The 26,188-nt window shown below is 45.2% G+C and overlaps 1 protein-coding gene across 8 annotated transcripts in view; it reads left to right on the forward strand.

Annotated features, from left to right (window-relative positions):
• SHROOM3 (shroom family member 3) overlaps positions 1-26,188 on the forward strand; it is a 331,320-nt gene that overhangs the window by 280,730 nt on the left and 24,402 nt on the right. For all 8 annotated transcript variants that reach the window (XM_042251534.1, XM_060417298.1, XM_060417300.1 and 5 more), the window contains 2 exons: positions 9,696-9,827; positions 16,295-19,499. In XM_042251534.1, the coding sequence (XP_042107468.1) occupies positions 9,696-9,827; positions 16,295-19,499 (3,337 nt within the window). The remainder of the gene's footprint in view (positions 1-9,695; positions 9,828-16,294; positions 19,500-26,188) is intronic.

Here is a 26,188-nt window from a genome sequence, read left to right on the forward strand (position 1 = left end):
GCAATTAAATTCCTCCTTGTTGTAAAATTTATCATGGAAATGTTAGCAAGTAGGAACTGAGGGGCTGGAGCAAGTGTTCATAAGGTTTTCAGCCTCTTTGCCTTAAAACTTTCATTATTCTCTTCATTCTAGTTTCAATAATATCTGAAAATTTTAATGAACATTCTTTTCTGGAATGATTTTAAAATATAGATCCTTCTTTTGACCATTGATTAAGGTTCTTATCTAAAATTAATGCTTTCTACTCTTTCGTTTGTTTTATTGTTGCCTTTAATTCCTCATTTGTGTCTTCTTCCTCTAAATAAAGAGAAACTGGTATAGAGAAAAGAAAAACATAATACAACACATAACACTTACTCCAAAAGAGAATCATGTCTTCAGTGTTGGGACATTTGCAGAGCATTTATTTGTTTTATTTTTTTAATTGACCGGTGTTAAGAAAAAAATCACTACCAAAAGATAAGGCTTCTACCTCACACACACCAAAAACCCTCTTTCCGTGTTTTGGCAAATGAAATTTAATTCATACGTTAGCACTGTATAAAAAATAACTCGCTTGCTTTTGAAATATCTTGGTTGGTATTTGATGTAAAGGGTACCCTTTAAACATATTCTATGGCACAAAGAGGTAGTAGGGAAGAAAAAATTTAACTGGTAGTATCTGATATCTGAAGTTCCTCCTTCCTTCCTCCAACAAAAAAATGTCTTGTTCCAAGTTGAGAGTTGAGAAGAAGAAATTGTTGTTAATTAGAGCTTATGCTTATCTCTTTATTCTATGCTATTGTATTGTAGTTGTATTTGAAAGTCAAAGAAAAACAAAGATGAATGCTGTTACAGAACAAAGATCCTGTTAGTGTCAACCTCTGCGATCCCTTATAGGCGGACTGTGAAGTGTGGGAAGGAGAGTTGACTTCTGATTTCTCTGTAGATGTCAGCGTTGAGGGGAGGAGAAAGAAAGAGGGCATAGTGAGAAAAGGCATTTCAGCATTATCACCCATTGGTGACTAAGTGAAAAACAGCCACCCACCCCCTGGCTAGTCCCTCTTTTTGATGATAATAGTTTTGTGTGGTCATCAATAAAATTTAAGCTTAAATATGTTTCAAAATGAAGGGTGAGGAGGAGATAAACTAGTAGTGAAAGGATGTTGGAACAGGTGTGGAAGAATGGGGTAAAACTTCTTACAAGAAAAGATTTTGCTTTTACTTTTTACGCAAATTTTAGATGTTAGACTTCACTCTTACTTGTGATTCAGTTGCCAAAGCCAAAAGTCCCCAGGGCATATTATCAGGATGTGACATTTAAAAAGAACTTCTCTTTCCACAAAGGACTGTGTGTTGCTATGGGGTTATATTACCTAACGCATACCTTTCTACCCACTGAGCCACTTTTTAAAGACACAGAGGTTAGGCAGTAATGAAAGCCTTGGAAATGTTTGCTTGTTAGATTTTTCTATGAATCCAAAAAATCTGAAGTATAGCTTTGAGGAGCCCAGTAGTCACAGAACCTAGAGGTGAGGGATGCTGAAAAGGGCTAAAGGATATCTCAAAAGCAATGCCCTTGCCAAAGAACAATTGCCACCTTTTTTTTTTTAATATTTTGGAAGATGATGGGTTTTGTGTTTGAGGTGCATCATTTTCCCATAAACTGGAAATGCCTGAAAAGCCATTTTTGTTCAAATACAAATAATCTATTCTTCTATACTAAAGAAGATATGATCTCCTCTAAGAATCACTTGCACAGTGACATTTAATTATTCATGTTATTTGTCTCCCCAGAAAAGGGCTTCCCTGCTGGTGCAGAGGTTAAAGCGTCTGCCTGCAATGTGGGAGACCTGGGTTTGATCACTGGGTTGGGAAGATCCCCTGCAGAAGGAAATGGCCGTCCACCCCAGTATTCTTGCCTGGAGAATCCCATGGGCAGAGGCGTCTGGTGGGCTACAGTCTATGGGGTCGCAAAGAGTCAGCATGCCTGAGCAACTGAAAGCAGCCGCAGCAGAGCAACACATAACTCTTCTATTGTGAAGGGAGAGAAAGGGATCTGCTTCTATTTGTTTGTATTTGGGTAACAAATCCCTAGAAAAGATAGATAAGAAATTAACCACAGAGATTAGCTGGAGGGAGAAGAGAAATGGGTGGAGAGGGCTGGGAGCAAGAGTGAGACTGCATAAGTGTCCTACATCATAGAGGATAAAGGTTACGTGAGAAAATATGTCAAGTGCCCAGAATGATACTTGGCACTCAGTAGGCACTGAAGTATTTTTTGAGTGAATGAGTAATACTCTGACTCTGTTTAATACTTTTTCTCCCATTCAAGGCTCCCCAGTAGGATTATAAACTCCTTGCGGCCATCTGTGACCTCCCTGAGGTCCCGTTGTACTACATCAAGGTGGTGGTGGTGTTCAGTCACTCAGTCGTGTCCAACTCTTTGCACAAAGAGGGGTCTGCAGCACTCCAGGCTTCCCTGTCCTTCACTGTCTCCCAGAGTTTGCTCAAATTCATGTCCATTGAGTCAGCGATGCCATCCAACCATCTTATCTTCTGTTGCCTTTTTTGCCTCTCCTCAGTCTTTCCCAGCATCAGGGTTATTTCCTAGTGAGTCGGCTCTTCACATCAGGTGGCCAAAGTATTGGAGCTTCAGCTTCAGCATCAGTCCTCGCAATGAATATTCAGGATTCATTTCCTTTAGGATTTACTGGTTTGGTCTCCTTGCAGTCCAAGGGACTCGCGAGAGTCTTCTCCAGCACCACAGTTTGAAAGCATCATTCTTTGGTGCTAGCCTTCTTTATGATCCCGCTCTCGCATCCATATATGACTACTGGAAAAAAGGCAGGTTAGGTGGCCTGGTATCCCCATCTCTTTAAGAATTTTCCACAGTTTGTTGTGATCCACACAGTCAAATACTTTAGCATAGTCAATTGGCGGATGCTTTTCTGGAATTCTCTTGCTTTTTCTATGGTCCAGTGGATACTGGCAGTTTGATCTCTGGTTCCTCTGCTTTTTCTAAATCCAGCTTGTACTTCTGGAAGTTCTCAGCTCACATACTGTTGAAGCCTGGCTTGAAGGACTTTGAGCATTACCTTGCCAGCATATGAAATGAGGGAAACTGCAATAGTTTGAACACTCTTTGACATTGCCCTTCTTCAGGATTTTAATGAAAATTGACCTTTTCCAGTCCTGTGGCCACTGCTGAGTTTTTCAAATTTGCTGGCATATAGAGTGCAGCACTTTAACAGCATCATCTTTTTTGGATTTGAATAGCTCAGCTTGAATTCCATAATCTCAACTAGCTTTGTTCCTAGTAATGCTTCCTAAGGCCCATTTGACTTCACACTCCAGAATGACCACACCATCGTTGTTATCTAGGTCACTAAGCTCTTTTTTGAGTAGTTTTTCTATGTATCCTTGCCACCTCTTCTTAATCTCTTCTGCTTCTGTTAGGTCCTTGCTGTTTCTGTCCTTTATTGTACCCATCTTTGCATGAAATGTTCCCTTGGTATCTCTTGTTTTCTTGAAGTGATCCCTAGTCTTTCTCATTCTGTTCTTTTCTTCTATTTCTTTGCATTGTTCACTTAAGAAGGCTTTCTTATCTCTCCTTGCTGTTCTTTGGAATTCTGCATTCAGTTGGGTATTTCTTTCCCTTTCTCCTTTGCCTTTCACTTCTCTTCTTTTCTCAGCTATTTGTAAGGCCTCCTCAGACAACGTCTTTGCCTTCTTGCATTTCTTTTTCTTTGGGATAGTTTTGGTCACTGCCTCCTGTACAGTGTTACGAATTTCTGTCCATAGTTCTTCAGGCACTCTATCATATCTAATCCTTTGAATCTATTTGTCACTATTTCCTCTTCTACTGTATAATCATAAGGGATTTGATTTAAGTCATACCTGAATGGCCTAGTGGTTTCCCCTACTTTCTTCAAGTTAAGTTTGAATTAAATTGAATGAAAACCACAGTCACAGCAAGGTAGAAGGCACATGGAAGGAGATGAGTGAATACTGCTCGAAAGACATGAACTAATTTACTGTAAATTTCTCCAAAACATGCTTTGCATTCATATCTCTCTGTGTGTTAGGACAAAATCATCTAAGAAGGACATTATGTCACTTGCCTAGTTCCAGTTTCATCAGCCTACCCATCCCACGCAATGAAGCTTCCTTGTTTGTGGTTAGGAATGCAACACAAGGGCTTTGTTTGAATTACACCCACACACAAAACTTAGTTTGCTCAATTTTAAAATTAAATGGTCCTCTGACTCTTATTGATATGCTCATGATGTAATGTGCTTTAGGAAAATGTTTCCTTATCTTCTTTAAGATCAAAATGATCCTAAAACGTAAAGCATGCTGTGCTCTTTAGGAATGCTTATTAAATTACTTGCATCATTGAAAAGGTCAATAAACCGCTGTTTGACTTTTTTGGTTATCTCCAGGTACACTGAATTTTATTTTTAAAATGAGTTTTTAATACTTGGCTTTTTAATAGGTAACACATGTACATGGTATACAATTCAAAAGTTACAAAAGGAAATACCTGAAAAATAAGTGTTTCTCCCCAGAGGCAGTCATTGATTGGTTCTAGTTTCTCAAGAATTCTTCTAGAAATATTCTTTACATTAATAAACAGAAGAATGTTTTCCCCCATGTTCAGCAGCATACTGTATGCACAGTTTTGTGTCTTAATTTTGTCCTTTTACCATATATTTTAGAGCTATTTCCAAGTCAACATGTATAGAACTACTCAGTTCTTTTAATGGATACATGCATCTTCCATTGTCTGGAGGTACCACATTGACTTAACTGGCCTGCTGTTGATGAGCATTTAGGCTGTGTTTCAATCTTTTGATGAATATGTTACTTAAAAATTATCTTGCTGAATATTACCAAATTGCTCTTTATTCAGACGCCCAATGTTGGTGGGCTGTATTTTGGTCATCTTTTTCATTGTTCTTTTTCCTCATGTCATCTCTAAAATGCATATTTTGGAAGACTGTTGTAAAACAAAGATTTATCTCTGAAACCTCCCAACATATGTTCTGCATCCAAATGAAAGGGCTGTGTTTTTCAGGACCTATTGATTTGTTTGTTTCACAAACATCCTGTTCTTAGTGTGTTACAACTGTGATGAAATCTACGCACCTTCCCCACACACATTTCCACCCCTGAAAGTGAAAGTCGCTCAGTCCTGTCCAACTCTTTGTGACCCCATGGACTATACAGTCCATGGAATTCTCCAGGCCGGAATACTGGAGTGGGTAGCCTTCCCCTTCTCCAGGGGATCTTCCCAACCCAGGGATCAAATCCAGGTCTCCCGCATTGCAGGTGGATTCTTTACCAGCTGAGCCACAAGGGAAACTCCCACCCTTAATCCAAGGCAAACAGTCAACCTCTGCAATCTACTCTGGAGAAGTGTCTTCCCAAGTTGAGTGTCCTGTCTTGGCATTGCAACTCTTGGGCACTTTATCTTCACTGTAAGAATTATTTCTTTACAGTTTATTATTTATTAGAGAAATACTTCATTTGGTCCCCCCACCAGAGTGTAAGCTTAAGAGCAGAGAACATATCTTAGTTATTAAATCCTTTCAGTATCATTAGTTCAGTTTCAGCGCTTCAGTCCTCACCTGTCATGCCCCTTGATCCCCACCCACCGCATCGAGCCTCTCGCTCGGCCCTCTAGAGGACAGTGAGTGTGAAGTTCAGTCCTTTCAGCTGTCCTCTCACCCTCTTTCATTATGAGCACCACCACCTGACCTCCTCCTTTCTCATCCCAGTGGATCTGGCTTCTCTTCCACATAAAGTCACGCCTTTCATGTCCTTCATGCCCTTCGTGTGCTCTGGAATGCTGTCCTTTCCTATTTCCTCATGAGTCTTAAGGAGCGGCAGCCTCTCTTCAGCTGCACATACATCCATGCCCTGTCTCATATAGACTTGCTCGTACTTCTCATCATTTAAAATAAAACAGCAAGAACACTCCTTGGCTCCCTCTAGCCTTCTAGCTGTTCTGTTCAGTCGTGTCTGACCCTTTGTAACTCATGGACTGTAGCCTGCCAGGCTCCTCTGTCCATGGAATTCTCCAGTCAAGAATCCTGGAGTGAGTAGCCATTCCCTTCTCTAGGGGATCTTCCCAACCAGGGATCGAACCCACGTCTCTTGCATTGACCCTGAGCCACTAAGGAAGCCCCAGCCCTCTAGCTACCACCCTCTTTATCTCCTTTAGAGCCAAGTTCTTTAAAGAATTACCTCCCCTTGCCATCTCCATCTTCTCTCTCACTCACCTCTTCAGTTCAGTCACTCAGTCTTGTCCAACTCTTTGCGACCCTATGAATCACAGCATGCCAGGCCTCCCTGTCCATCGACTCCTGGAGTTCACCCAAACTCATGTCCATCAAGTCGGTGATGCCATCCAGCCATCTCATCCTCTGTCGTCCCCTTCTCCTGTCCTCAATCCCTCTCAGCATCAGGATCTTTTCCAGTGAGTCAACTCTTTGCATGAGGTGGCCAAAGTATTGGAGTTTCAGCTTTAGCATCACTCCTTCCAATGAACACCCAGGACTGATCTCCTTCAGAATGGACTGGTTGGATCTCCTTATAGTCCAAGGGCCTCTCAAGAGTCTTCTCCAACACCACAGTTCAAAAGCATCAATTCTTTGGCGCTTAGCTTTCTTCACAGTCCAACTCTCACATCCATACATGACCACAGGAAAAACCATAGCCTTGACTAGACAAACCTTTGTTGGCAAAGTAATGTCTTTGCTTTTGAATATGCTGTCTAGGTTGGTCATAACTTTCCTTCCAAGGAGTAAGCGTCTTTTAATTTCATGGCTGCAGTCAGTATCTGCAGTGATTTTGGAGCCCCCCAAAATAAAGCCTGACACTGTTTCCACTGTTCCCCTATCTATTTCCCATGAAGTGATGGGACCAGATGCCATGATCTTCGTTTTCTGAATGTTGAGCTTTAAGCCAGCTTTTTCACTCTCCACTTTCACTTTGATCAGGAGGCTTTTTAGTTCCTCTTCACTTTCTGCCATAAGGGTAGTGTCATCTGCATATCTGAGGTGATTGATATTTCTCCCGGCAATCTTGATTCCAGCTTGTGCTTGTTCCAGCCCAGCATTTCTCATGATGTACTCTGCATAGAAGTTAAATAAGCAGGGTGACAACATGCAGCCCTGACGTACTCCTTCACTCCCCTCTTACCTGATCCTACTTAGGCCTCTTCCCTGTCATTCTGTCGAAGAGACTTATCAGCCATCAAGTCAAGTCAGTTGGAATGCTTGGCAGTTCCTTGTCCTTGCTCTCCCCACCCTCTCCCTGGGGGATTCTGTGAAACTCCCACGCCCTCCTGGTTTTCCTCCTGCTCCTCTGGAAGCCTCTTGCTAGCCCCCTCCAGCCCCCTTCCACCCCCAAATTGGGACAGTTCTCAGAGGCTTATCTTTAAGGGACTTCCTTTCAGTCTCCTAGACGCTCTGCCCAGGCAGCTTATCTTTTCTCAAAGGCCATGTGTTTCGTGCCTCCTTAGTTTCTACCTCTAGCCCAGACGCCAGTCCTGTGGCTCCCACTGCCTCCTGTCCCCCACTGCAACCCCGCAGGCGCCTCACATTGCATACCCCACTGTCTCCCTCCTTCCGCACTCTGTTCCCACCCCTCATCTCACAGTTCTTTATATAGACGAGGAATATTACCATCCTAGCTCAGGCTACAAACCTAAAGGGCATCCTTCCCCCTGGACTGCACTCTTCTGCGCCAGCCACATCCAAGTGCTCGCCAGGCTGGGCATTAGATCTGTTGTCTGTTTAAGCTCACTGCTCCTGCCTTAGTGCTGGGTCTTTATTTAATCTCTTACCTTGGGCAGTCCAACAGCCTCCAGTCCTCTCTCTCTCTCTCTCAAATTTATTTTCATTATTGGCAGTATCTTCCTGAAACTCAAATTTGAACATGGCCCTCCTTGGCTCAGGTTCTTCAGTGGCCTCCAGTTCCATAGGGTACTGTCTGTTGCCTTCAGTGAGGCCGGTTGAGATCTGGATCCTCTTCGTCTTCGTCTGCTGCCTTCCCCTCACTCATCATCTAGTCTCCACTTATGTAAGCTGTTTGTACCATGTTCTTCTGTATTTTCGTGCATCTGCCATGCTGGCTCTTCCAGGTGGATGTGCTTCCCTTCTATTTCCCACCCCCTTCCATCTGGAGAAATCTTCCATGGCTTAGTTAACAGAAACCCCCAGTGACTCCCTCTCCTGAGTTCACCGAGCACCTTGTACAGATCTCTATCAGGGACCCCATCTCAGTGTGTCACAGTGGTCTGCTTGGCTGTCTCTTCTACTACCCGGTGAACTATCTGGGTCTAATGATGCTTTGTAACCCGAGCGCCAGCATAATGGCTGCCATGTAGAAAGTGTCTGTGGATGCCCCTTGAATGAAAGGGAAGGAAATTGGAGAGAGGTCTGGACAGCTTACATTGAAAACAGCAGTTCCCAACCTTTTTTGGCACCAGGGACCAGTTTTGTGGAAGACAGTTTTTCCCCAAGTAATTGGGGGTAGGGGGTGGTTTCAGGATGATTCCAGCACATTACATTTATTGTGTACTTGATTTCTATGACTATTCCATTGTGATACATAATGAGGTAATTACACAGCTCACCGTAATGCAGAATCAGGCTGTAATGCAAGCAGTGGGAAGCAGCTGTAAACACAGGTGAAGCTTTGCTTGTTCACACGCCACTCACCAGCTGCCATGTGGCCTGGCTCTTAACAGGTCATGGACCAGTAACCAGTCCATGGCACGGGGGTTCGGGACCCTTGATTTAAAAGAGAGCCTACTGTTGTCTTTAAAAGCACAAAGATAATTTTTTTTTTTTTTCACTTAATCTAGATGAGAGAGTTCCACTGATCTTCATTGTTCTCTGCACAGCCTCCTTTCCTGCTTCAGAGCCTGTTGCAAGGTGTCTGCTCCTTTCTGAAGGAGGTGTACCAGCTGATATTAAGCCTGGGTAGCTCCATGCTATTTCAGGGCACCTCCTCTCTTCTTGCCATTGAGATGTCAGTCTAGAAATCCCTGAAGTCAATGGTGAACATTATCTCACTTTTTTTGCCGAAAATAAAGTTCAGCCACTCTGTGACTCTGAACCTGTACAATAGTGTAATCCTCCCTACCAAATTCAACCTCCAGCCTTGCAGTCTGAAGAACACCCACTTTTCCCCTTCAGCTTTGTCAGTTCTGTGTGTACTTAGGGCTTATCTTGGCTATTGTGAGTAATGCTGCAGTGAACATGGGAGTACTGATACCCCTTTACGGTCCTGATTCCAGTTTCTTTGGATAAATACCCAGTCATGGGATTGCTGGATCCTATTGTAGCTCTATTTTACATTTTTTTAAGGAAACGCCATACTGTTTTCCATAGTGGCTGCACCAGCTTGCACTCTCAACAGTGCACAAGGGTTTATGCAGGAATTCTTTAAGTTTGCAATATTTGTATGTAACTGAAATCATGTCAAAATGAAAAGGAAAATAAAAATAATAAAGCAGGAAAAAAAAAAAACAAACAATGGTTGGTAAGAGAAATGAACAGTAAGATGTTTTCCAGTATTTACTCGACTGTGTTCCATCTCTGAGATACAGCATTCTCTGCTTTCAAGTCCATAAATCTCGCTGGTGAAGAAGTCAGTGGAGACTGCTCCTAACGCAGGGTCCCTGTGCTATGCCTCCCCAGACGCACTGAACCTGCAGGCCGGCCTCACTCTTGGCACTCGACCAAACTTGGGGAGAACCAACCCGATGCCAGCATGATGCAGATATCTCAGGGCACGATTGGCACGCCTTGGCCCCAGAGCTACCATTCCAGGTAAGTGACCACAGCTGAGACCTGGGGGTGGGGGTGGGGTTTGCTTTCAAATGCCCTGTTCCCAGAAAGGATTGTTTTCTTTTACTCACCCCAAGTATAAAGTCTCTCTACCCACTATCCGCATCCTCTTAAAAGCCCTGACGCATATATGAGTCATCACCTTCTGGGCTAGACTAGCGTGGAGAGAGGCCAGGGTTATTTTGAACAATGACTAGCCATTTGAGATATTTATGGGGTTTATTGATCCTCAATCAGACCTTTCTCAATTACACACTATAGCAGAAAAACTGACTGCTCCCTCCCTTGATGCTTCACATCCTTTCTTTTAGTCAAATATGTATCTATTTTTTATCTGAATGGTTTTATTTGGTATTTGAACTTCCCACTTGGTTTTTCTCTCTCTGTTAAAGCCAGTTATCCAACTTAGCTCCAATCAAAGCAGTTAACACACTGAGGACTGTTCAGTATGTACATCATCTCATGCGGTCCTTCGTATGCACCCTTGAAACAGATATAGTCTTCTTGACTCCATTTCATAGGACAGGATGTTGAAGCTGGAGAGATGGGTTTGTCCAGGCTCAAACATCTGCTCAGTACCTGAGTCATGAATCAAATCCAAGCCAGGTTTCAAAGCCATTGCCCATAACCTCATATACTTCCTCTATACTAGCTATATGAGTCATCTTTCTTCTGCTTGTCTTATTGCTCCAGCAGCAAGGTCTAGTCAGGAAAAAGCAGAGCCATCACGAGTGATGCAGGGGAAGGGATTTATTATAGTAATCAGACCTGACACAATTGAAGGGGACTGAGGAGAAGGGAGCCAAGCTTGACCTCCCCCCCGCCAGACCTATTAAAGAATGAAGTCGGGACAGCCCTGCATTTACTACAGACTCAGAGCCATGCAAATTGGAGTCCATCTTCTGATGCCAGGGAGGCAGGCCCTGTTGCTTACTACTTTTTGGAAGTACGTGGATATAGGTTATAGTAGAGAGGCAGGGGGGCTTCCCATGTGGTGCCAGTGGTAAAGAATCCGCCTGCCAATGCAGGAGACACAGGACACGCAGATTCAGTTCCTGGGTTGGGAAGATCCCCTGCAGAAGGAAATGGCAACCCACTCCAGTATTCTTGCCTGGATAATCCATGGGCAGGGAATTTTGTAGGCTACAGTCCATGGGATCATAAAGAATCGGACACACAGTGGCCAGGCACAAAGTGCTGGTTAGTATCGGGGAGGGGAGGATGTTGCTGGAAGGATTACTTAACAAACAGATGGTGGCTATGCATTTGGCGAGGCCAAGACTCAGAACCCCCATGACCCACATCTGCTCAGATCAAGGGCCAAATAAATCCTAGAGCTCTGACTGGTGGGCATGGCCTGTTAGGATACTTTTTGGTTGCCCTCCTCGTTACAGACACTCCTTTCCCTTGCCCACAGCCCTCCCCATAACCCTGAAAAAATTTCACCATCTGAACCCTGTGTGCTCCAGGAACACAGCCCCAGTAGGGCCCACATGCCATGCAGGCACAGTGCTTTTGCTCTGTGGGCATGGCCGTGTTACAGGCTTTTAGAAGGTTAAATGCGGAGGCCCAACTGTGGAAGGGACACCAGATGGTGAGGTACTTGGGCTTATAAATCAGACCTCAGTTTCAATCTCAATTTCATTACCTACTGCATAAGCTTGAGCAAAGCACTTAACCTCTTTGATCTTGGTTTCTTTGTCTGTAAAATGAAATTAATAATATATATCTCATTGGATCATAGTGAGGATTAAACAAAGTAACATATGTAAGACAGTGTAGTTCCTGGAACATAGTGAGCACTCAGTAATTATGAAAAGCAATTATAATAATTAAGACAAAACTTGTCAGAGACACAGTGAAACAATAACGAATGAGGTTAATGGCATGAACCAGTACACATTTATAAAATGCAAGAGTGTATTAACAGGGTGTACCCCTCCTAACCACTAACCTTTGTTGATGTTCAGTTGCTAAGTTGTGTCCCACTGTTTGTGACTGCATGTCAGACCCCATATTGGAGCCTGCCAAGCTCCTCTGTCCATGGAATTCTCCAGGCAAGAACTCTAGAGTGGGTAGCCATTCCCTTCTCCAAGGAATCTTCCCAAACCAGGGATCAAACCCAGGTCTCCTGCATTTCAGGCGGATTATTTACCACTGAGCCAGCAGGGAAGCCCATTAACCTTAGGAGGCCCTTAAATCTGAAGTCATACTGTGACCTAAATATACACTGGGCTGAAGGCAGAAATAAGACAGCTGCAATTGGTGCCTAGAATCACTGCCCACAGTAACTATGGTGAGCTCCCAGAGGCCCCAGGAGTGTGGCAGTGTTGACATCAGAAGTGCAATATTCTTCAGGCTCTGCTTTTCCACTTGCTGTTTCTTCCTCACTCCAACCTCCAGAAGGGTTTAGGCAGGTGGAGCCTGCACTGTACCTACCACTCTGCCCTCTACTGCAAGCTTCAGAGCAGCCTTCCCTGACACAATGACTATCAACACAAAAGCTCTGGGTGGGGTACAGGAGGAGAAGGAAAAGCTTGGATTACCCCAAAATGACACATACATGCGGATTTTCTTCTACCCCAGCTCAAAGCATCCTGTGGTCTGTTCATTCCATGCCTCGGGTTCGCAGCTCTGAGTTCTGCTCATAGGGGGCTGCCCTTTGGCAGCTGTAGCTGGAGAAGCTCTCCTGGTACATTTCTGAGGGGCACAGTGGCATCTGGTGGTCTGGTGGGCAGCATCCCTGTGACAGCCTTCACACAGCCTCAGTCCTAAATATGTGGATCTGCTTCTCATTAAGAAGCAGGAAAAGGAGAGGGAGCTCAAGGGATGGGGAGGGGCAGGAGAGAGGGAGAGAGACATTCAAAGAGACAGAAGATACGTAATTTTCACTGCCTGCAAACTGGCTCAGATCTGGAATTTCACTGAAACTGTGTTCCAGCTGCTTTCTGTCAGATCCTTGTCACTGTCTTTCTGCTGTCCTACAGAAATCTCACAATGGTCCTAAAATATTAGGACTTCTAAAGTACATAGTACTTTAGAAAAAAACCTCCAAAAAATCCTGTAGTCTAGTCCCCTCCCGAGAGGCTGAAATAACACCATCAGAATACTAAAGAACCAGCCCATGCTCATTGATTCTTCCTCTAACAAATATGTATGGAATACCTACTATGTCTGAGATAATTTTTAGTTATTGAGAGTGCAAGACTGAGCAAGACATCAAAAGGTAGTATTCATTGTTTCTCCAGGTATGTTCCGTGGAGTAATAATCCATTAGATGCTCCTTGGGGAAAACTTTCTAGGGTCATGTAAGTTTAGAAATCACTGCTTGGGACTTCCCTGGTGATCCAGTGGTTAAGACTTTGCCTGCCAGTGCAGGAGTGACGGTTTAACCCCGGGTCAGAGAACATGTGGGATATTACCCACATGCCTTGTAGCCAAAAAAATCAAAATACGAAACAGAAAGACTTTAAATGCAATAAAGACTTTAAAAATGGTCTACATTAAAAAAAAACTTAAAGCACTGCTTAGTATATTTGCCTTGCAGAATATCACATGAACAAATTTATTAAGGACTCGGATATCTTAAATTACAGTTATTTACCTTATCTAGCCCAGTATTTTCCAGACATACTTTTTCATCTGAGGAATTAATTAATGTTCTGGGAGTACACTTTAGGAAATGTTTTCATATAATTGTTTTGTGCTCTTTGTTGTGTTTTAAGTATTTAGAAAATACTTTTAAACAGAGGTGATGTAATGTCAAGTAGTAGTAAGTGCTGTGAAGATAATAAAGCAGAGTAGCAAGAAATAAGGAGAGAGGAGGTACTTTTAAGATAGTGAATTTTAAGGAAGTCTTCTCCGATACAGTCATGAATAAAGGAAGGGAGTGAGCCAGGTGAAGAGCATTCCTTATGGTGGGAACAGTGAGTACAAAGGCCCTGAGTCCCTCATGTGGGGACGTATTATCATGGGTTTGAGAGGCTATCAGTGACCATTACGCCAGAGTGCAGTGAGCAAGCGGGAGAGCAATGGGAAACAAGGGTAGAGAAGTCATCAGACCACAGTGAGAACTCTGACTTGCTTGACACACTCATCTTGAGAGTAAGGATGTCTCTATGTGGGCTGGAGCTGCTGCGGGATTGAAGACCTGCATGTCAGGTTCTTGTCAGCCATCTGTAAGAGTGCTATCTTGGAAGCAGGAATGGCAGGGGTAATCAGAATTACTGCTTCCAGAATGTGGTAGAAGAACTTTTCCTAGAGGGTGATGTCAGGGCACTCCATGGCATGGCATAGGTCACTGGGTCTTAGTCCCCAGGCAGCTGGGAAATGAGAATTTGGGGAGACAGAGCCCTCCCTGAGTAGCAGTGAAGAGTAAGAATGGTCCTCATGGGATGCATTCCATCTGAGGATTGGTGGGTTAAGTGTCCTTTGGCTGCAAGACGGAACCCACTCTACCGTTGCTCTGCTTGGCTCGAGATATGTTTACCAGTGAGTTCATAGTTCTAGATCCATCTGTGTTTTGCGATGGCATTTCCTCCCATTCAGTAGTGTTTCAGTTAACCCATCAGTTTATTCACTTTGATTTTTTTTTCACATGTTCCTAAATTAGATCTGGATTATCCTTTTAGTGAAAGACTGCTAAAATTCTTAGCAGTCGGGAGGAGGATTAAGTAGTGTCTACCACCTGCATGGAGTTGGTGAGCAAAAACAGCCCTTGTGGGATCTGCTGCTTCTGTGTCCCCTCGGAGTATTAACTCCGAGTCTTCTGTTAGAGGAGATAAACAGGAGCACAAGTGGGTCATAGGGGATTATCCTCAGTCACGTCATGTGCATTTTCAGCACATCCTCTTCATTTGGGGGTGGGGGGTAAAGGCTGGTAGTGACATATGCCTTGACATGGAGTGCCAGGACTGGCTTCCCTAATCTGGTTGGGATTAACCCTTCCTTCCTCCTTGAATTTATACCTGTCCCTGCCAGAGCAAGATGTTCCATTCAGTAAGTTTACTTGCCCTGAAAAAGAAATATTATTTGGGGCGGGAAATTGCTGAAAATGTAATCTTCTTTTCCTTGAATTCTGCTCCAGTTTTGACTCAGAATCTGATCCTTCTAGTCTCTTCCCGTATACTCTGGAGACAGTCCAGCAAAGCATTATCACCTACTCAGCCATGAAGACACCATATTTACTTACACAAGATCTAGAAATATAATAATAGCTCCATGGATTTTAATAGTGTTTAAATGCCTATTCATTTAAAAATGAAAAGCTTCAGGCAAGAACTCTTCGTTTTCTTTATTCTTTTTGTGACCCTATGGACTGTAGCCCACCATGCTTCTCTGTCCATGGGATTTTCCAGGCAAGAATCCTGGAGTGGGTTGCCGTTTCCTCCTCCAGGGAATCTTCCTGACCCAAGGATCGAACCTGTGTCTCCTGCATTGCAGGCAGATTCTTTACTGCTGAGCCATCAGGGAAGCCCTCTTTAGAGAACAGTGAATCACAAATGTTTGAACTATTGAGACTGCTGTTTGATTTTTGAGCTACTTATTCCTTCCTATATCTCTCTTCTCTCTTGCCCACCATGCTGGGTGAAGTATATTTGGGGTTTATAATTAAAGTTAGCTATAAGTAATTCTGTTTTATGGCAACTTTTTGGAGGAGCTAGTGAAGGAGGGTCTTACAGTCCAGCATATGAGGCTTTGCCCGGACTCTGAGAAGCTGTCCATGGGTGATGGTCTCCCAGTACCTCAGAGCCTCCCGTGATTAAGACTTCTTATCCATCCTGCCTCTCCTCTCTCATCCACTTTTTCTAGTTCTCAATTTTTCTCAGTATTCTCTCATTCAGTTTTGTGTTTGGTTTTCTTACCACAAACAAATTGTCTCTTGTACAGTGGAAATTCCAGGACGATTGCCAGGGAGTAGCCCTTCAACTCCATAAAAAGGAAAGATATTAACTAAAACCGGGGACATGTGCAGTCTCCCTCACCCATCCGCGTGCCTGGTCTCTTACTAAACTTTCCCCTTCTTCCCACAGACGCCCCAAGAGACACAAAATGTCAGTCTCTGTCCCTCTAACTCATCTCACCCTCCGCTTTCCTCGCCCACCTCTCTCATTTTTTTGGGCACATGCAGAATGTCACTTCTGGTACAGAGCATAGTACATCATCGTGTTGCCTGAGCCCAAAGGCCCACGTGGCGTCCTCCTGCTCCCCACTTCTCCCCTGGCGATCCTGGGTGATTAATTTAGAGACACACAGGTTACGGTGTTGGGCAGTTACTCCTAGTGACGACACATAGGGAGGCCAAGCAAGGCCCAAATATGGTCCTTTCACCCACCCTTCTAGAAACGAAACGTCTTGCACAACAGTCCATTTATAAGCTAGTCCTGTGCCTGGAAGCCTACTCAACAATCAGGGCTCGCCGCTGACTGCCCTTCCTCCCTTTCTTCCAGCTCCTCCACCAGTGACCTCTCCGGCTATGACCACGCATATCTGAGGCAGAGCCCTGACCGGTGCAGCTCCCAGGGAAGCATGGAGAGCCTGGAGCCCGGTGGGGGATACCCACCCTGCCACTTTCTCTCCCCGGCGAAGTCCACCAGCAGCATTGACCAGCTCAGCCACCTCCACAGCAAGAGAGATTCGGCTTACAGCTCCTTCTCCACCAGCTCCAGCATCCTCGAGTATCCACCCCCTGGTGTCTCTGGCCGGGAACGTTCGGGCTCCATGGACACCACTTCTGCTCGAGGTGGCCTCCTAGAAGGGATGAAGCAGGCAGATATTCGCTATGTTAAGACAGTCTATGACCCCCGGAGGGGGGTCTCAGCAGAGTATGAGGTGAACTCTTCAGGCGTGCTTCTCCAAGGTAGGGAGACCCGAGCCTCAACTGATGGTCAGGGCTACGAAAAATTCCATAATGTTCCTCGGGGCAAAGGCACGCCACCCTCTTCCTGGAGCCAGCAGTGCCCCGATTCCTTAGAGACCACTGTGGACAACTTGCCTGCTAAAGTGGGTGCGCCCCTGCCCCCAGCTCGGAGTGACAGTTACACAGCCTTCCGGCAGCGAGAGCGGCCCAGCTCCTGGTCTAGCCTAGATCAGAAACGGTTCTGCCGGCCTCCGGCAAACTCTGCAGGCACCCTGAAACCTCCCTTCATAGAGGAACAGCTGCATACTGTGCTAGAGAAGAGCCCAGAAAACAGCCCTCCAGTGAAGCCCAAGCACAATTACACCCAGAAGGCCCAGCCCGGCCAACCTCTGCTGCCGACTAGCATCTACCCGGTACCTTCCCTGGAGCCACACTTCGCCCAGGTGCCCCGGCCTTCTGTGAGTGGAAATGGTACCCTCTACCCTGCCCTGGCCAAGGAGGGTGGGTACACACCTCCTCAGGGAGTGTGCGACAGAATGGCTGCTCTTGATGAGAATGGAAACCAAAACGGATCTAGCAGGCCTGGCTTCGCCTTCTGCCAGGCCCTAGAACGGGACTCAGTGTCTCTAGTAGAGAGGAAACCTGAAACTTCAGCCAGATGTGTCCCCTATAAAGTCCATTTTCCCTCAGTGCCTGAGAACGAGGAGGAGACCTCCCTGAAGAGACTTCTCACACCTCTAGAAGGCCACAGCCCACATCCCAGTGAGAGAAAGAGCACCCAGGGCAACAAATATTCTAATTACCGCAGCCTCCAGTCCCCTCAGGCTCAGGCGTGGCAAGTGGGTGAAGACAAGAGATCCTTCCTGCCCTCAGAGCCTTCGGAGGGGGATTGCCATGAAGACCACAATGCCAACCTCCAGGGGAGGCTCCACAGAGGCAGCCTGGGCCAGAGTGTGCCAGGCAGCTTCAGCAAGACTGCAGCTGCCTTCTCCTCCCTCCAAAACATTCCTGAGAGTCTAAGAAGGCAAAGCAGCTTGGATCTCGGAGGAGCAGCCCAGGAAGTCTACCTGGAATGCTCATCCACCTGCGCAGTCAATACCAAGGGAGAAGAGTCTGGAAGGACTACTGTTGCTGATCACAAGAGCCAGCTGGACAGGTCGGTGTCCTATCCAAAGCCTGAGGGGAGAACCTTGGCCTCTTTCCAGAGTTCAGACCCAAGGTATGAAGAGCCGCCCTCCCCATCCTCACAGGAGACCTCCAGTCTGGGCCGGAGGAGGCTGAGTTCCAGCAGCACCTCCGCTCTGCAGGGCTTTCAGTGCGGGAAGCCCCACTGCTCCGTGCTGGAGAAGGTTTCCAAGATCGAGCAGCGAGAGCAGGCTGGTCAGAGACCCCCAAGTGCTGGTGGCTCTACTTACGGCTATAACTACAGGCCCCACAGGACACTCCCAGCCTCCAATACTTTGAGGAATGACTCGGAGGAGACTAAAGGCCATATACATTTTTCCGAACCCACTGAACCCCTAGGCAATGGAGAAGAGCACTTCAGAAACGGGGAGCCAAAGTCAGAAGAGGTTTCCTGGCAGCCGTGTGGTCAACAGCCGAGGCGGGCTGTGGAGGGTGGCCGGGGTGCCCCACTCCGGGGTGGAGAGCCCCCGAGGCGGGACGCCCGTCTGCTCCGCAGCCAGAGCACCTTCCAGCTCTTCAGCGAGACCGAGAAGGAGGCCACGTGGTCCGACGACAGGCCCCGCAAGCCGGAGTCGCCCATGCAGGACGCCCCCTTCAGCCGTGCCTACCGGAACAGCATCAAGGACGCGCAGTCCCGCGTCCTGGGGGCCACGTCCTTCCGACGCCGGGACCTCGAGCCCGGGACGCCCGTGGCCTCCAGGCCCTGGCACCTGCGACCCGCCTCGGCCCACGTGGGGCTGCGCAGCCCGGAGGCGCCGATTTCCGCCTCCCCGCACACTCCGCGCGAGCGGCACAGCGTGACCCCGGCCGAGGGAGACCCTGCCCGGCTTGCGCCCCCCGTTGCCCGGAGGGGCCCGCGCCGGCATCTGACCCCCGAGCAGAAGAAGCGCTCGTACTCGGAGCCGGAGAAGATGCACGAGGTGGGGGTCTCGGAGGAACCCGAACCCGAGCCCGCCCCCGCTGGGCCGCCGAGGAAGGGGCCGCATTTCATGGAGGGCTCAGTGAGCGACCGGTGCCGCATCTTCGAGCGAGACGGCAGGGCCTGCTCTACCCTCAGCCTGTCGGGGCCCGAGCTAAAGCAGTTCCAGCAGAGCGCACTGGCCGACTACATTAAGCGCAAGACCGGCAAGCGGCCCGCGGGCACCAGCTGTGGCCTGCAGGAGCCGGGGCGGCTGCTGGAGCGCACCCAGAGCACCTACCTCCAGCCTGAGGGCCCGGGCCTCGCCGCGGCTTCCAGTCTCTGCTCGCTTCGGGAGCCCAGCCTGCCGCCCCGCAGGGAGACCGCCCTTCTGCCAGCCACTGCGGTGGGGAGCGCTGGGGAGACCCAGCGGGCCCCGCGAGATCGCAGCAGCTCCTTTGCCAGCGGCCGCCACCTTGGGGGAAGGCACCGCGGGGACCCAGCGCCGAGAGAACTGCTCAGTGGAGCTAACAGTGGATCAAAGGGCCCCCAGAGACTGAACAGGACCCCAGGGGAGCCCTCCCCGTGGGGGGCCACAGCTGGGAGGGCCGCGAAGTCCATGTCGGCTGAGGATCTGCTGGAGCGCTCAGATGTCCAGGCTGTCCCTGTCCACATGAGGTCACGGTCATCTCCCACCGCAGACAAGCGCCAGGTACGTGCAGCCAGTGGATCTTAGCACTACCGCTTCAGTCCGCGAAGCCTTAGTGCCGCTCCTCTAACCCCTCCTTCCCCCTTTGTTTTTCTTTAGTGTGCAAAAGAGCAGCATTTGTTTTCATAACGGGATGTCTTTCTCAGTGCCCCTATCTGATGAGATCCTTACAGAAATACAGATATTGATAGGTATCTATAAAGTTGTGTCTTAGTAGAAACATATATATAAGTAGTTGCTGGTGTGCTGGCAAATTCAAGTTTTGTTCTTTGGAACTCTGGAATTTTCCCGAATATTTTCCATTCCAGTGCAAAACCAGAAATGAGGCCTACTATGTGTGTGTATATATATGTATATGTGTGTATCTATATCTATAGATACATATATATCAATATATCTGTATATGTGTGTCTTTCAATATAGATATCTATATATGTGTATCTATAGATATATATACACACACATATAGCTATACATACACACACATAGTAGGCCTCATTTCTGGTTTTGCACTGGAATGGAAAATATTTGGGAAAATTCCAGAGTTCCAAAAAAACAAAACTTGAATTTGCCAGCACACCAGCAACTACTTATATAGCATTTGCATTATGAGTAGGTTATATGCAAATATTATACCATTTTACATAGCATCAGGCAGATTTTGTTATCCATCCCACCAGATCCTGTAGCTGCAGAGTCAAAGGTGACTGAGCTCAGCACTTGAAGACAACTGTATATAATATATATACACACATATGAATATATAGTATGTGCATATTATATTTATTGTTCAGTTGCTCAGTTGTGTCCGACTCTTTGTGACCCCATGGACTGCAGTATGTATGTGTAAAAATTATATTTTAGTGTCATCCACTTCTCAGTGTAAGAATTAGATTAGGAAAAGTTAGGATTATCTTTATCTTTTATGTTTTTTGTTTTGCTTTTTTTTTTTCAAGTGCGTGCAATAGAAGCTCTGTCTTTGGTATTTTTAAAGATTTTTATCTTCGTACCCTCTTTTGTTTCTGTTGGACTTTTGCATTAACACAATAGGTATTGTCATTGACTTTGATCATTGTTCGTTATTGAGTTCCAGACCCTCAACTAAGAATGCTTTTACATTTAGATGTGGGTACATGCATAGTCATGTCTGACTCTTTACAACCCCATGGACTGTAGCCCACCAGGGTCCTCTGTCCATGGGATTTTCCAGGCAAAAATACTGGAGTGAATTGCCATTTCTTTCTCCAGGGTATCTTCCCAACCCAAGGATCGAACCCACATCTCTGGCATTTCCTGCGCTGGCAGGCAGATTGTTTACCACTACCACCACTTGGGAAGCCCCAGTTTTACATTTATTATCTCATTAATCCTCAAAGTAATCCTGTGTAGTAGAGTATATGATGCATGTGCTGTGCTGTGCTTAGTCGCTCAGTTGTGTCCGACTCCTTGCCACCCTATGGACTGTAGCCCAACAGGCTCCTCTGTTCATGGGAATTCTCCAGGCAAGAACACTGCAGTGGGTTGCCATGCCCTCCTCCAGGGGATCTCCCCAGCCCAGGGACTGAACCCATTGTAAGAGGATTCTTTACCGTCAGAACCAGGGAAGCCCATATTTTCCATATCAAATTCATATCTTTCTGTCTCTTTCTTTATACTGTCTTGGCAAGATAGGAAAATGTCAGACTTTCAAATTCTCACATTAAAGGATTTTTCTCATAAAGTCTCCAAACGGTGGATAGACCATGAGGAACTTTCCCCTGGAAATTTTAGGAGAGCTGGGAATAAAGTCCAAGCACTCTGACTCCCAGGACTCTTAGTTTCCCTAGTTCATAGACTGTCTTCAAGCTCTATTGCGCTGCAGCTTGGTGGCCTACCTCATGATTCCCTTCCCAGATCAGAAGATACGAGGAAGTCACATATATGTTACCACAAGGGGAGAACACCCCTCCATTGACCCTTCAGAGAGTCTCTTTTCTCCAGCAGAGAGTACAGTGATTTAGCAAGCATTTGTAGAACCTATGTTTTATGAACAGGACTGCATTATAGGTTTGAAGGAAACACAAAGGAAAATAAAGATCATGCCTTTCAGGGGGTTACAATTGAGCAAAGAATATGTACTTATATACAGATAACACAAATGGTGAGTGCTTTGGGAGTGATCATAAATAACATGCTATGGGAGGGACACTGATTAGTTCTAATTGAGGGGATCTGAGAGAGCATCTCTTGAAAGAGAAGGGATTTGAACTAGGCGGTAAAGGATGGGCAAGATGTTGACAAAAGGTTGCAGGTTGTGTGCGGAGGCATTAAAAGTTGGAGGAAACAGCTTCACAGCCATCACTGCCTGAGAGATCTGTTTGCTGCACTGCTTCTGAAACACACATACACACAGCCTTCTGAGGGAAAATACCACTCCCGTCCAGATACTTTCTCTTAAGAAATATTTTCTCCCCGATATAAACCACCACCACCCCCACACACATATACATAGAATCTATAGTAGCAATCCTCCATAAGCCTCCAATAGCTGTTTTTCTCCCCTTGGAATGATGAAGAGAGCTAATTTCCGGTGCTTATCCTACCTCTAAAAACACTTTAACAATCCATGTATGTAGGTCCTCTCTGGTGGTCCAGTGAGTGGTTAAGACTCCATGCTTCCACTGCAGGGGGCACAGTTTTGATCCCTGGTCCGGGAACTAAGAAAAAACACGGTCCGTATATGTAGCATGCCATTTCAGCTAGTTTAGTAGGCTTCAGAGGCTCATGACATAGCAGGGCAAGCATTTCCATTTCTCTCCCCATGTTCTAAAGAAAACAGAAATGTTTAGGTGAAAACCAAATCATCTTCTGTTGTTTATTCCCCACTACATGTCATTATTCTCTGCTGGGGAAGTGGTTGGATGGTTCCAAATGTTATTTTGTCTTCCCTTCCAAATATTTCTCAAACCTGATAAACTGGGAAATTGAGCTCAAACATAGGCAGTATAGAAGAATGATCCCAATTAAATCCCAATTCTTGGGTATTATTTGAAAAACTTTCTAGAGACAGCTAAATACACAGCATTATGTTCTCTTTAATACAGCGAGTGCCATATTTAGAAGGTGGGGGATGTGATGGGGGGAATGGAATATTTCAATGTGAAATACTGCTACTTTGCTCCTACAGATTCTGAACATAGTTTATCACCCCCAGATGGCAGTTTCGCCAAGACCTTGTTCTCAGGCTTCCTCCTGCATTCCCTTGCTCAGCAGTCTTACCACGCCTGCCCTGAGACCTGTTCCCCGGCAAGGTCTGCCCCGTACATCTTCATATATCCATTGTCTTCCTTGGTTGTAGAGCTAGTTAAAAACAAAACTAGTCTCCACGTAATTATTGTGGTCATTATTTCAAGATACTATTATCTATTTGAATAAAGTCTAGGAACTTTTACCATTATCATTAAGCTTTGGTGCAGGTGTTAAATAAGGATTTTTCTCATCTCAGCTTTAGAGAACTCTGAGAAATTAAGTGACCCTGTAGAGACTAAACCGTCTGCCCGAGTTAAACTGAAAATATGGAGTCTATATCTGGTGCCAGCTCAGTCAATAGCCTCCCAAACAACTGCTGCTTGCTCCTGCCAGCCAGATGCTAATAGCACAGGATTTTGCAAGCTTTGGAGCAGGATTCAGCTCTGTTTCAAAGGTCCATTAGTGAGGATAGTTTCTGTTTCCAAAACAAGGTCAGCGCAGAAATTGATTTCTCTGTTTATAAAATTCGGTCATTCTTGGGTCTGAAATGATGGCTGTAGAAGGCTGCTGCCACTTGGAGCCTAAGACCTGCTCAGACACTCAGCAGACCCGGGCCAGCCCCGTAGCCAGCTGTGGTCATCTCTGAACAAACTGCCTCTTGTTCCCTCTCCTTTAATGCCTCTTAATTTGAAAAGTGTAATTGCAGAACAAATGCATATTAGTGATGGAGCTGAAGTGCCCATCAAATTTTTGGCTGCTTTCTGATTTCTAAGACACTTTAGAAAACTTAACTGATTTAAATTAGGTAGGCCCTGCAAAGCAGCTGGAAAAAATTCAGACATTTTTGCCTTGGAGATGGAAATTTATACCCATTCAATGCATAGATCTAAAATATAGCAGAAGCTATAAAAAGAAATCTTTTGGAGAAATGAGATTTCTGGTTTTTTTTTTTTCCCCCAGATGTTGAGGTAGAGTCTTCTCTGGTTCTCACTGTGTTTTCAAAGATCTTCATTTCTTGTATGTGGCACGTTCACCATGTGAAAATGTGACAAACATCTCATTGCTGAGGAAATTTGCATGGGACCCCACAATGTTGGATGATAGTCTCGATTCTGTAGGATACAGCTTACCAGTCATCTTTGCTTCTCAACAAGCACCCATTCAAGCCTGGAGATAAATAACAATCACTTTCCACAAAATGTAAAGTTGCAAATAGCTACTATTAACTAAATGTTCAATACGTGCTAGTCACTGTGTTTTATAAGCATAAAACTAATCCTACATCTATGCAAAGGAGGAGATACTATTGTTATTCCCATATTACAGATGAGGAAACTAAGGCATAGAAAAACTGAGAAATTTGCCCTACCTGGTGGAAGTGAGGTTTGATTTCCTACTGTACTCCCTATAGTGACTTTAAAACAGAGGTTTTAAGTCACTGTACCGTGCTGCCTCCTGGTATAAAAAAAGACTGAGAGATGAGAGGTAAACATCTTATATTTGAAAACTCTAACCAGTGAATTGGTTTCATTTTAACATTTATCAGTTACTACTACTTGGAGAAGGAGATGGCAACCCGCTCCAGTGTTCTTGCCTGGAGAACCCTAGGGATGGCAGAGCCTGGTGGGCTGCCGTCTAGGGGGTCGCACAGAGTCAGACACAACTGAAGTGACTTAGCAGCAGCAGCAGCAAACTTAAATAATATTTTTTTTAATTTCTAATTCATTTTAGTAGATACTTGAAGTTGATATTCCAAAGTAGATGAATATTGTCTTCATGTTTTATTGGTCATAGAGATGTTAGGATATCTTAATTCCGAGCTCAAGAGTGAGAATCAGAATTTGTTAGGATTTAAGTTTATAGTTTTAAGATAGTATGCCTAATAAAGAATAAGAACTGGTGTACTTCTAAGTCAGTCAAACAAAGTTAGAAACCAAAAAAAAGGACAGTTAATGAGTGTTGGTATTACTCTGTATTTCCCCCATAGCCACTGCTTTTTCCTAAATTGTCATAGAAGTTTATACTGCTTACCAGTTTATAGAAAATCAAGTCGTCTTTGGCAGTGCATGCATACCCAATCAAAGCAAATATGTGCAGCAGGAATGAATCCTCCTTGGGTTTTCTACTAGGTTGGGAAGGAATTTCCCTTCAGTCCAAATGGTGTTTGCATTGACAGGAGATGTAGAAATTCCTCTCAGTTGTCTTATTAGTGGCTCTCAGTTCCTTTATTTTATGCATATCCTCATAAATATCAAGCTCATACTGTAATTTAAAGGAAGTAATAGAATGGAAGTATGTATTTGAACATTACTAGCTTTGAGGGAACCTAGAGGCTTTTCCAGTTAACAACTGGTGAAGCTGAATATTCTTGTCAGTGAGGGAGTGGAGTGGAGAAAGACTTTAAAGAGACCATAGGGTTTGGTTTTGTTTTTCTTTCACTGAACAATGTGTACGTTTTTTTTCTATATTGGAGTATAGTTGATTAACAGTGTTGTGTTGATTTCATGTGCGTAACAAGGCAATTTGTCTTGGACCTATTCTTTTTCAAGTTCTCTTCCCATTTATTTCCCTGGATTTCCCTGATAGCTCAGCTGGTGAAGAATCCGCCTGCAAATGCAGGAGACTGGGTTCGATCCCTGGGTTGGGAAGATCCCGGGAGAAGAGAACAACTACCCACTCCAGTATTCTTGCCTGCAGAATTCTGTGGACAGAGAAGTCTGTCAGGCTGTATTCAGTCTGTGAGGTTGCAAAGAGTCAGACACGACTGAGCAACTTTCACTTCACTTCCTATTTAGGTTATTACAGAATATTGAGCAGAATTTCCTATGCTGTGCAGTAGGTCCTTGCTTGTTATAAATGGCCTGTAAGGTTTTGTGAAGAGTAGGAATTCCCATTCCCTCTAGTGATACTTGAGCAAATCAGAGACGCATGGAATTCTTTTTTCTCAAAGCACTGATGTCTTACTGCATCCAGCTCAGCCACCTCTCAACTTAAGGTTCTAAAGATCACCCTTAGGCTTTGAGGAAATTGCGGTTTGAATCCCAGCTCCTTGCTTAATTGTGGGCACTATACTCACCTGCTCTGAGCTGCAGTTTCTGCCCCACTCCCCACTCTTATAGATTAAATTACAGGAGAAATGTCAGGTGCCTGACCATGACTCCAGGCACGTCACTTGAGGATCATAAGGAACTTGGCAGAGTGTCCAGCATGTAGTAAATGCCCAGTAAGGGGAAGCTGTGGTTATTAATAATATTCAGGTTTGTTTCTTCTTTGGGCCTGCTCCCACCCACCTCTGGCTCTTCTTGCTTTTTAGTACCTCTACCACTGACTGGGGGGAAGGAGCAGGAAAGAAAAAGAGAGAAAGGGGATGAAAAGCAATTAGCCCTTCGGACAGAATAAAGGGGGAAATGCTAAAATTAAGTTTATGGATTACCTGTGGATTTAATTTTCTTGTTTTCTACCTG

The sequence above is a fragment of the Ovis aries genome, chromosome 6 (assembly GCF_016772045.2).
Source record: "Ovis aries strain OAR_USU_Benz2616 breed Rambouillet chromosome 6, ARS-UI_Ramb_v3.0, whole genome shotgun sequence".
Lineage (NCBI taxonomy): Eukaryota > Metazoa > Chordata > Mammalia > Artiodactyla > Bovidae > Ovis > Ovis aries.